This window comes from Hyla sarda, chromosome 3, assembly GCF_029499605.1.
Source record: "Hyla sarda isolate aHylSar1 chromosome 3, aHylSar1.hap1, whole genome shotgun sequence".
Taxonomy (NCBI): Eukaryota; Metazoa; Chordata; class Amphibia; order Anura; family Hylidae; genus Hyla; species Hyla sarda.
This window is the reverse complement of record NC_079191.1, coordinates 239,477,324-239,490,068: the sequence shown is the minus strand read 5'-3', so window position 1 is coordinate 239,490,068 and position 12,745 is coordinate 239,477,324. Positions and strand designations below refer to the sequence as shown.

General features: G+C 40.5%; 1 protein-coding gene across 5 annotated transcripts in view; it reads left to right on the top strand.

Annotated features, from left to right (window-relative positions):
- METTL24 (methyltransferase like 24) overlaps window positions 1-3,335 on the top strand; it is a 140,427-nt gene extending 137,092 nt beyond the window's left edge. For all 5 annotated transcript variants that reach the window (XM_056566316.1, XM_056566317.1, XM_056566315.1 and 2 more), the window contains one exon: window positions 2,911-3,335. In XM_056566316.1, coding sequence (XP_056422291.1) covers window positions 2,911-3,225 — 315 coding nt within the window. In that variant the 3' untranslated portion in view covers window positions 3,226-3,335. The remainder of the gene's footprint in view (window positions 1-2,910) is intronic.
- Window positions 3,336-12,745: the final 9,410 nt, after the last annotated feature.

Genomic DNA, 12,745 nt, shown 5'->3' with positions numbered 1-12,745 from the left:
TACCTAGTTAGGTTAATGGTTGAACAACTGTTGAACCAATGATCATCTAACACATAGATAATGATTACATTTTAAACAAGGCTGACTTTATGTCAGGCAATGACTGTCTGCCTTTGAGTTTTTGGATAAAATCATTTGTTTTACTAACATTATTCAAATGTGTATGGGAACCTTTACACTTGTGAATCTGTGCTGATAGTTGTGGACCTTACACTTAGGAGCCATACCCACAGGGCGAAACCTTTTCACATTTAAGCTCTAGTAATTATCTCATTCTTATCTTGACATGCATGATGTTGTGGGGCAGGAGTTAAAAAAGTGTTGTTTATATTTCCTCAAGACAATTTTGTGAACATGAAAGTGAATGGCTTCACATTAAAAAGAAAAAACCTTTACAGACTGCACTATAAGCCAAAACACATAATGTATGCTTCATGGCCCCAGTAAAAATGTAAGAAACTAGACCATAGAAATCTTCAAAACATACCCTTTTAGTAATGCACTATAAACACAATGAAGTAGAAAATGCAAACAGTGATCCACTACTAGGGTATCCACTACTAGTCCCAGCAGGTCACTAAATTAACCCTTTGATAAACGTGTTTCACCAGAGCTTCCTTCAGAAAGGTGAGCTCCTATATTTAGAGATCAAAGACCAGAGCTGATTAATTAAATATTTAATCTGATAAAAGGTATCAGTGATACGTATAAAATAAACAAATGACATACAGGTACAAAAAATATATAAAAGATTTCAGAAAACAAAAAGAAAGTCCCTACAGCATAATGGTATAGCAGTCCTTGTGAGTGAGAGTCCAGCTGTATCTTAGGATCTTGTCGGCTTTTGCACCAGGCTTGAACAAAGGTTTGTCCAGCATCTCAGTTTTATAGTGTTTTTTCTGGAGGGAAAACTCCATTTCCCCTTCCCTCTGATCCCACCAGGTGGGGGGCATCTCTCTTCCGGGTCCCTTATCTCAGTTTTGTTTTTATAATGGGACCAGAGACATCTCATATCCTGCTGCTACGAAAGCTTTTGACTTCAAAAGAAGTATACCACCAACAGCCCCCCCAATAAAACACCAATACACAAAACAGATACACAGTCTGAATGAACCCTCACCCATGTCTTGAATTATACACAAATACAATTATAATGCACATGTATGATTCCATAATCAGGCCTTGGGCCATACAGGCAGAATCTCTGCTGTTAAAAAAACAGCGCAGGCCCCATTAACTTCAATGGGGTCTGCGGCGCATTTTCAACAGCAGAGATTCCACTGGTGAAAATCTGCTGTGAGTAGTGCAAGGAGCCCTTAGCCCTTAGGCTAGTTTTCCACACAGGTTTTTCCTGGTGTGTTTTTTTTTTTAAACTGCCACTACAGTTTTTGAGAAGTGGATCCAGTAAGAAGAAGCAATATAAGTCCTTTCTTTATACTTCCCATTCTTCTTCTTTTTGAATACACTTTTGGCTTTGGCTCAAAGACAGTCTTATGGTAGTTTTCCAAAAAATGCCAGAAAAAAACTTGTGTGGAAACCGAGCCTAACAATAGAGAATGCAAACGGATTTCAACCTTTTTAAGATGCTTTGCAAAGTCAGCAGGTATGTGTACAGTAAATGGGTATCTTGTGTGTTTTGTTGATTAAGATCTAGTGTAGAAGAGGAATGAAAAATGTAGAATGAGAAATGTAGAATGAGATTGGTGATGTCGGCTGTGCCCAGGCTGTCAATGACATCTAGTAGAAGTAGTTACAGGCTGGAGCGTCTTTCACCTATGGCCTGGAGGACATCCAGACATGGTAAGAAAGCAGATTTTTACCCTATATGAGGTGTTGTCAACAGTTATTTAGGGTAAAATCTGATGACAGGTTCCTTTTAAGAAATTATAAAGTACAGTATAGACTTTCACCCAAAAGCCAGGGAGTGACCGAGGAAATGCACACAAAGCTTTATCTGTGTGTATAGCGTTACTATCCTGCCCTGTCTAGGCCTTTAGCAGTATAATAGACTTGGTATTGAAAGGGGTCTGTCAGCTCATGTTCACAATATGAGCTACTGACAACATGGGGCTGATAATAGGAAATATAAATTAGACAAACCGGTACCACAGCTCTTGCTCCTCATATGCTCTATGAAATCAACATTATTCAGGGCTCTGCTTCTCTGATGACTTCTTTGACGACTGGTACACTTTAATGATTGTACCAGTAATTGACTGTACCATTAATCTGTGACGACTGGTACACTTTAATGATTGTACCAGTAATTGACTGTACCATTAATCTGTGACGACTGGTACACTTTAATGACTGTACCAGTAATTGCAGCAAAGCTGACAAGTATTATACAGAAAAAGAAGTGTCTAGCTGTTGTGACTGCTCCAGTGGCCTGTGTGAAAACTACAAATCCAAAAAAGAAATAAGGTAGCAGCACTCCTGAAGATGGACTGAAGCTGGGTGCACGTCAGAGCGGAAATCCCAGGTTGCAGGCTTCCATAAGTAGATACAAATGCAAAAAGATCACTGCGGCACTCCAAAATGGTGGTTCAAGTGGGTAGCATTTATTCTATCCAGAAACACATGACAACGTTTCGGCTGCTACAATTCAGCCTTTCTCAAGCCGATTGAGAAAGGCTGTATGTAGCAGCTGAAGCGTTGTTGTGTGTTTCTGGATGGAATAAATGCTACCCACTTGAACCACCATTTTGGAGTGCCGCAGTGATCTTTTTGCATCTGTGTGATAACTAGCTAAATCAAAAAAAAAATATGCAAATAGTCATAAAAACTGAATAATGTTCATAATAAAAACCTGATTTAGGTGCTTTATTTATTGTTTTGATGCCCTATTTTTCTTGATGATTGCAGATATCGCTGAAGTGACACACCTAACCATTGTGTATTTACTTTTAGATTGATGTCCTTAAAGCAGACATGGAAAGCGCAGAATGGAAGATCTTAGAAAATATTATACTAGAGGGTATTATCGAGCAGATTGGACAGCTTGTTTTGGAGATACACCTTCACTGGCCTGGGTTCGAGGTCAGTGGAAATGACAGCAGTGTTGTCAGATACTGGTATAGTTTGTTCAAAGAGCTTGAGCAAAAGGACTTTAAACTTTTCTATACATACAAAGACTTATCTAAACCGCAGTTATTTCTTAAAAAGGATGTCTTCAATGCAAGCAGTTGCTATATACTGAGCTGGGTAAATACCAGGTGGACATGACACAAAGGTATCTGATGACTTGCGCAGAATTAAATTTGCTCTCAGTATGCTGCTTGATAAAGGAAAAGAGCAATGTGGACGCAAATGCTGTAAGTAAATAAAATTTTTAAAAAGCACTCTTGCGCTGTACAATTTTCTAAATAGCGTTCATCTGCCAACTTATAGTTTTAAGGAAAGTGTCTCTTTTCAAAGTGTCTCTGCTAAAATGATGACACTCCAGATACTGGCAGATGTATCATTGCACATTTCCATGAATAATATATTTGAAAAATATTGTGTTTTTATCTGACAGGTGTCATTTTTTAATTAACATTTAAAAGACAGACAAAACACTAGTGACGGTCAAGGTTTCTGAATCTCAATTTGAAATAGGTTGTCTGGTTTAGAAAACGTATTCTCAAATATCCTATTACAGAATACCTTGTTATTAAAGGGGTTATCTAGATATTAAAAAATGTAATATTTTGCATGGGCCACTATTAAAAAAAGAGGCATACCCACCTGGGGGTTCCCTGCAGCTCCCGCTGTGATGTCATTCGCTCCCTTTCTCCTCACTCTGCTTCCAACTTCTGGGATAAACTTATCTTGGCAATGACAGCCCACTCAGCAAGTCCCTCACTGCCCGCAGTGGTATTCTGCCTCATTTAGGGATTAGGTAAGCCGGCCAGCTGTCATTGCCCAAACAAGTTGGTCTTGGAAGTAAGAAGCAGGGAAACGAGCAGGTAACCAGTTGACATCACAGAAGTTACTACCTGTATTCCCTGACACGTTAAGTGGCTTTGAAGCGAGAGTAGGAGCTGTGCTTGCTTCAGAGCAGTAAGTGTTGGTTATTATCAATAGCCAGACATTCACTGCTTATGCAATCCCACCGCTGCCCGGCATTTAACGCTTTAGACACTGTGATCAATGCCGATCACGGCATCTAAAATGAAAGTGAAAATTTACGGTAGTTCAGTGGAGATCACTGAACCCCCACGATGTTATCGAGGGGGTTCTGTGAGCTAAAATTGCAGAGGAGGGTCCCCATATCTGCTGCTGATCGCTGATCCACTGATATATCCTGCCTTAGCCAGGTTATATCAGTGTATTGTCAATAATACTGTATAATACTATGCCATAGGCCTTGTGCCAAATCATCCTCCCGCCGCCCCTTACCCCTTGTACCACATCATTTTTCCTCGACTCCCCCCCCCGTGCCATTTAATTCCCCCTTTATTACCCTTTGTGCTAATTCATAACCCCCTTCTTTACCACCCACTTTGCCATTTCATCCCCCCCCCCTCTTCCCTTCCCCATCACTTTTCCTCTTCCCTTCTCCCCCTGTTGTTCTTCTTATCTGGCCAGCAGGCTCAGGTGCGGGGCTCTTAGCAGGACTTACATTCTCCTAAGGTTCTCTGTGCTGCTCTTACTGAGAGATGTCAGGAGCTTTGCTTGTCAGTGCCCACAGTCGCTGCTGCTCACAGCCTCTCAGTGAGTGCAGCGCAGAGGACAGGTGGGATAAAGGGGGAAAGAAATGGCACAGGGGATGAAATGGCAGAGGAGGGTGGTAAAGAGGGGGTGATGAATTTGCACAAAGGGTAATAAAGGAGGAATGAAATAGCACAGGGGGGATCAAGGGGAAATTATGTGGCACAGGGGGTAAAAAAGTGGGGATGATTTGGCACAGGGGGAATAAAGTGGCAGGGGGGGTGAATTATGTGGTCAGTGGACATACAGAAGCAGGAGACAACTGTTTAAACAGCAGTCTTCTACTTCTGTGCTGCGGCTGCTGCAGGGAGGTGCAGCAGGGGCCAGGGCCCCCTGGGCCCCATACTGGGGTATTGACTGTACCCCCTGACGGTGGCCCTGTGTACAAGGTAGGGCTGGCACATAAGCCTGGTTGTCCCCTATTGCGAGTGTTTGGTCCCCTATTGGATGTATTTTGTCCCTTACTGGGAGTGTTTTGTGCCCTATTGGGAGTGTTTTGTCCCCTATTGGGTGTGTCCGCATCCGCTGGAGGGTGCAAATACATTAATTCTTATGGGACTCTGCCGGGGAATTAAAATCTGATTCTGCCGAGGTGTCCCCCTATTAGGAGGTGTCCGCTAAGGAAGATTTTACTGTATACAGTGAATGCAATCTAATGATTGCTTTTAAAAATCCCCTATGGGGACTTAAAAAGTGTAAAACATTTTTTTATAAACCTCCCTTAAATGGGCTCTCTCATTTAAACAAATTTTTGCTATTGCACTCCTTATGATAAATAAAACATTTTTCTAATGTACTTTGTTTAAAAAACAAAACTGCCACTAGGTGTCTCCCTACTTGTCCAGAGCACATTCCCCCTATATCTTGCACAGACTTTGGACTCCTGCTGGCTTGGCAGAATTCTAAAATCAGGAAAAGCAGTCTGGAGTGCTGAGGGGTGTGTGTGCAGCCTTAGCCAATCATAGCTCATCTCACACACTGAACTGCACTGGACTGTGTGTAGCAGAGTGAGGGAGGAAGTTCTCCTCTGTATGGCTTTGGATGATGTCACGCCTTCTGGGTAATGCCCCTTCCCAGTCTGTGAATCTGGCTGAGACTGAGCAGAAAATACAGAGCATTATCAAGATAGAAAATAAAAATAAAGGCAGGGGTTGTTTTATCATGATGGGGGCAGTGAAGTGGGATGATTATAAAATTTAACAAGGCAAATAAAATCATGGGGTGCATCAATGGGGGTAAAGGTGCCCACGAGAAAGAAAATAACTCTACCACTGTACAAATCACTAGTCAGACCACACATAGAATACTGTGTACAGTACTGGGCACCAGTGTACAAGAAAGATATAGTGGAGCTGGAGAGGGTTCAAAGACGGGCAACCAGAGTAATACGGGGAACGAATCTCACCAAAAACCAATTCTCTCTTAGTGTACAATAATAGGGGTCACCGAAGAAAACACTAATACATAACTTTTATTAAATCCACTCTAAAATGGGGACAAAAAATACCCCAAGACTATCAAAATAAAGCAACAAAACACACACTATATCAAAAATATGAAGTGACAGATGAGAATTCAATGAATGTCCAAGTCAGTTCATACAAAAAAAAACACGATAAGAAAATTTTTTTATCCCTATCAACACCACATTCGGTTAGATAATATAATTAGTATACACAACTCCTAGGTAAAGGAGGGGGTATAGGTGGGGGTAGAGAGGGTGAAGGGCCTAGGGAGGCGATAGGCCGAGAGTGGTAGTTGGCCGCTACCTATCATTCGCCCTGATATCCCCTGTTCTATACCTAACCCTAGGCGGAGTTGACACCCTGATAAGGGAGGCCCCGCTCTGGAACCTAGTCTATTCTGTCACCTAGTTGCCCTGATATACGGCAATTAGGAAAGTACTGACTGTCTCACTGGGGAGCCCTGTATAACTAAGTGGACAGGGATGGATGACCCTATCTTCTATATTATAGATGTTTATATATGATGTGAGACTTCACCCTAGGGTGGAAAGAAAGAATAGACAATTTCTATCAGATTGATGTTAGACTCAATATGATATTGATGGAACTGCTCTAGACAAAATTCTGTGTCTCATATATACAGCTATATCTCTATAATTAGACATGAAGATATGCTCATTGTACTGTATATACAGTGGCCCACGAGGCCTAGTGGATGGCAACACAATTGGACCAGTTATAGTACCTCCGGAGGATAGACCTGAAGTCACAGCTTGATCACTACAACCAGCCCACAGAATAGATTATATATCAAAGAATTACATCTTGATTATGGATGCAAACATGTAAAGAGTCACACATAAATCTGAATACAGATAAGGATATACTTATTCGATATAGGAGTTGAATAGGGATGTCCCGACGCGTTTCACCCCCCCCCCCCCCCCCCTGGACAATTGGGGGCTATATACACGCTCAGGAATGATGGCCCATGGAGGAGCAGTGTAGATTGTAACTGCCAGAGACCATCTACACGGGGAATGGGAGGACTACAGTACCCAGAAAGATTATCAGAATTAGGGTTATTTAGTTTAGAAAAAAGAAGGCTTAGGGGTGTCCTAATAACTATGTATAAATATATCAGGGGACAGTACAGATATCTCTCCCATGATCTATTTATACCCAGGACGGTATCTATAACAAGGGGGCATCCTCTACGTTTAGAGGAAAGAAGGTTTCTACACCAGCACAGACGGGGGTTCTTTACTGTAAGAGCGGTGAGACTGTGGAATTCTCTGCCAGAGGAGGTGGTCATGGTGAACTCTGTAAAATAATTTAAAGGGGTACTCCGGCGCTTAGACATCTTATCCTCTATCCAAAGGATAGGGGATAAGATGCCTGATCGCGAGGGTCCAACCGCTGGGGACCCCCGTGATCTGGCACGCCGCAACCAGTTAAAATCAGTCCCCGTAGCGTGTTCGCTCCGGGTCTGATTACTGTCTATCATGGGGCTGGAGCATTGTGATGTCACAGCTCCGCCCCCTCAATGCAAGCCTATGTGAGGGGGCTGTCTGGATGCTGGGAGTCTGGATGCATTTTGGAGAATAACAACATTACAGGTTATGGATTCTAGATCTATATGGACAGAAGGTTGATCCAGGGATTTATTCTGATGCCATATTTGGAGTTGGGAATTACATTTTTACCTTGAGTAAGGTTGAACTTGAAGGACTCTGGTCTTTTTTCGACCGGATGAACTATGTTACTTTGACAGGTACTCTTTAATAAAAATCACTTATTTTTCCATTTTACAAAAAAGAAAAAGAAATCAACATGTTTTGGTGTCACCGTGTGCATAAATGTCCAAACTAGGGATGTCCCAAAACCATTTTTTTAGACCGAGTACGAGTACCGATACTTTCATTATAGTACTTGCCGATACCAATTACGAGTAATTTTTTTTTTTTTTTTTAAGGGAATCTGACACTAGGGTGACCCGGTTTCTGGCACTGCTTAACCTGCTGATATGTGGGTTCCTTGTTGACTACAATGGAGGCGGCTGCTGTAGTATGAGCAAAGATTTCTCTCTTCTTCATTGGGCAGAAGAGGGAATTTGCATTGGCAGCGAGACCGATGTCTCCGGAGCAATTGCGCTGATGTTCACATGGTGAGTAGTGGTAGAAACCGGTCACCTGCACTGTCTACCTATAAATTCATGTTAGTGCAGGTGACTCTGCTGTAAGATTGCCTTTAATAGTAGGTAGTATCCCCTTGTGGGCAGTACAGATAGTTACAGACATTACCAGCAACCCCTGTAGACATAAGTAGCAGCCCCCCCTGTAGACCGCAGCCCCCCTCTTGTAGACAGCGCCTTCCCCCTTGTAGACAGACCCCCCCCCCCCCTTCTAGACAGTAGTGTCATATGCACAGTGTACACCTCAGCAGTTTCATATACAAAGTATATGAAAGGTATATCTTTGGCTACCTCACTCCACCTCCTCTTCTCCCGGAGCCCCAGTCATGTCTCTCCTCATACTCTTCTTCCTGACAATCCGCAGCCGAGCACCAACGCTCTGCTTCCCCATTCTCCCATCCGCATCATGGTGTCCTATGGAGGAGCACGTGACATACACGTCACTCTGCTTCCTCCAAAGTGTTACGCTGGGCGCAGTGGAGGAGTTGGAGTTACTTGTGTATCACATGCTCCTCCATGGGACGCCATGATGCAGACGGGAGAATGGGGCAGCCACACTTCATGGACATTAAACGAGTCCCGGATACCATGCAAATACTAGGTATCGGCCCTGATACCGATACTAGTATCGGTATTGGGACATCCTTAGTCTAAACTATTAAAATATATTGTTTATGATCCAGCATGGTAAACGGCATAAATGTAAAAAATATCAAACACTAAAAATACAGATTTTTAATCTCATCATATATCAGAAAAAAATCGAAGAAGCTATCGAAAAGTCCCATCAAAACAAAAATGATACCAATAAAAACTACAGATCACAGCGCAAAAAATTAGCCCTCATACATGTATCTGTATACGGAAATTAAAAAAGTTATAGCAGTCAAAAAAGGACAATTTTATGTATACCAACTTTGTTAAAAAAAATTAATAAATAACCAAAAAAGAACGGTCCTCAAAAGCTTCCATGGGTCCCAAAGCTGGTCCCGGTCACAATAAAACGGATATAGACCAAATAAATGTTAAAAATAATATAAAAATGTAATGCCGGTAATTAAATGTATTCAGGATACACAAAATATACTGAGAGATCGCTGCAGAGCCCTTGCAGCTACTCCCTGATATTCTTTGTACTATTACTGTCTAAAAGCAAATACTGAAATTATCTGCACAATAGAAGCTCTGGATGTTGGCTGATAGGATGGAGTGGTAGTTCCAATATCTATCAAGCATATATTGTAAGGTCCCATGTGTGAATGGTGTATATTAGATTTTGCACTGGAGAATTAGTTGTATATCAATCTATAATAAACGCTAAACTTTCAGAAATAAACAGCAATTAAAAGATGTTATCACTGTGTACTATGTATAAAAGTCAATGAATCCTGTGAAATAAAAGTATGCAATATTGGCTCTATGAGCCGTTCATAGTTCTTTTAAAAATATGTAATTCCTGTGAAAGTGAAGACAGCTTATGCAGCCTATCCTTGAATCCATCCCATATGTTCCAATCAAGGAATGAATCTTTAAATCCATCCCATATGTTCTTATAATTTCCCTTATAAATAGAAGAACTACTACAGCCATCATGCACTAGCTACTGAAGAAGGGGTGAGACCAGCACCCTGAAATGCGTTTAGCCTCTACATTATTGTATCTGCACCAGCATTGATTGCTCATACAGGATCCCGTTTGTACCATAGCACTACTTTCTGTTTGTACTATATCGCTACTTCCTGGGACTTCCGAGACTTCCGACTCTCACATGGGAAAGCACCATAGAGACAGCATCTCAGCAACTGAATATCTGACCTCTCGCTCCCCGCGCTCACAGACGTCGGCGACCTGCTAACTTGGTGGCGGCTAGGGGAATCTGGTAAAGCTGGCGGGATAAGCTTTGTGGAACAGATCGCCTAGGAGGACAGGTGGGAGGTGTACGGCACCATTTGTTTAACTCCACAGGAACTCCATCCATTGGCATAAGAAGAACACCGAATGGCTCATAGAGCTAGATTTGCATGCTTGCCTCCACAGGAACTATTGCCTTTCTATAGACAGCACATAATGCCAACTGTATAAGCTGTCTTTCATTCCACAGGAATTACATCTTTTAAAAAAAAAAAAAAAAAAATACTATGAATGGCTCTGCAGCGATCTCTCACATACATTTTAATTACCAGCATTAAATTTCTTTATATTCTTTTTTTAACATTTATTCGGTCTATCTATATTCGTTTAATTGTTGCAGGTACCAGTTCTGGGAATCCTGGAAGCTTTTGAGGACCGTTCTTCTTTGGTTATTTTAGCTTCCACTTTGTGGACATCTAGGTGTATTCGTCCATTTTCAGTTAACCTCGAGCTTTGTGTACTGTAAGCTGCACTGACTTTTTTTACTATACTTCTGTTAAAAAGAAGTTAGTAATTTTTTAAAGTAGTAAAATAATAGAAATACTATACAAATTGGGTATTGTTTTAATCACAACCTACAGAATAAGGATAATGTATCTTTTTTTTCAGCAAAAATTGCAGTGTGAAAAACAAACCTTCCAAATGTTGCATGATTGCAGTTTTCTTATAAATATCTGCCCACAAATGATATTGTTTTGGTTTTGTTTTACATTTTATGCTAAAATCAAAGGTGTCATTACAAAGTGCAGTTGGTCATCCAAAAAACAAGCCCTCATATGGGTCTGAAGGTAGAAAAATTAAAGAATTATGGATTTTAAAAGGAGAGGAGAAAAAACAAAAACGCAAAAATGAAAATTTGCTTCGCCCTTAAGGCCAAAATGGTCCTTAAGTGGTTAATGTCTTACCTAGGATTTTCAGCACTGGTTACTGAGACTGAAAAGTTGCATTCTTCAAAACATTGGCATTCTCAAATTTTGATTTCTTTAAAAATAAAAAATTACATAAAAAGAATGTCTCCTTATATAAAGACTCCACATGCATTGTTTACTTATTCTAACATATGCCTAGGTTGTATCATTGCTGCCCCCTGCAGGTTATAAGAAATCAGTATCCCTTATACTGAGGGCTTATTATTATTAAAAATAAACAATGTGCTTCAATTCTAAATCAGTTGACTGTTATTGAACCTTTTACTGGTCCAAAACCCAAATGAATATTAGAAGATAGATGATATGTTAACCATTTAAAGCAGTTGAAATCATTTTGCTATTAAATACTATAGTCAATAATATATATATATATATATATATATATATATATATATATATGCTGTGTGACTTACTTTATCACACTGTAAGACAATTATTGTATCCAAATGTATTTTGTTAACTCCAAAATAATCTTATATTTGTTTTCAGCATGTCAGATTTTTCTGGATTTGCTACATATACAAACTTGGGACAAAACTGTTGGTACCCCTCCATTAAAGACAGAAAAACCCACAATGCTCTCTGAAATAACTTAAAACTGACAAAATAACAATGAATAATAATGTACTGAAAATGAACTGATGAAAAACAGACATTGCTTGTAAATTGTGGTTCAACAGAATCATTTTGAAAGTCAACATAATGAAACTGACCTGGACAAAAATGATGGCACTTGAACGTAATATTTTGTTACACAACCTTTTGATCAAGTGATTTCTGTAACTCTCAATGAGTCTCCTGCACTTGTCTTCAGGTATTTTGGCCCACTCCTCATGAGATGCTGCTCCAGCTGTCTCAGGTTTAAAGGGGTCTTCTCCAGTCTGCATATTTTAGCTTCTTCCACAAATGTTCAAAAGGATTCCGATCAGGGCTTATAGAAATACACCAGAATAGTCCAGTGTTTTGTTGTTAGTCATTCTTAGGTATTTTTAGCTGTGTGTTTTAAGTCATTATCCTGTTGGAGGACCTATGACTGAGACCAAGCTTCATGACACTGGGAAGCACATTTCACTCCAGAATGCCTTGATAGTCTTAAGATTTCATTGTATCCTGTACAGATTTAAGATACCATGTGCCAGATGCAGCCCCAAAATATAACTGAGCCTCCTCAATGCTTCACAGTAGGTACAGTGTTATTTTCTTTGGAGCTTTTTGGCACAGACTCAAAAATGAAGCATACAGTTTTGTTTCATCTTTTTAAAGGAAATACTCCCAGAAGCTTTGTAGCTTGTCAATATGCATTTTGGCAAATTCCAGTCTCACTTTTTTCTGATTTGCTTTTAACAGTGGTGTCCTCCTCAGTCACCTTCCATTAAGTCAACTTTGGCTCAAACAGCAACAGAAGATGCTATCTGACACTGATGTAACTTGACCTTGGAGTTCACCTCTAATGTTTGGTTACCATTCATATTATTCTCCTCTTTGATTTGTCATAAATTTTTCTCTTGCAGCCATGTCCAAGAGGTTGGCTACCAGGGCCGGACTGGGGATAA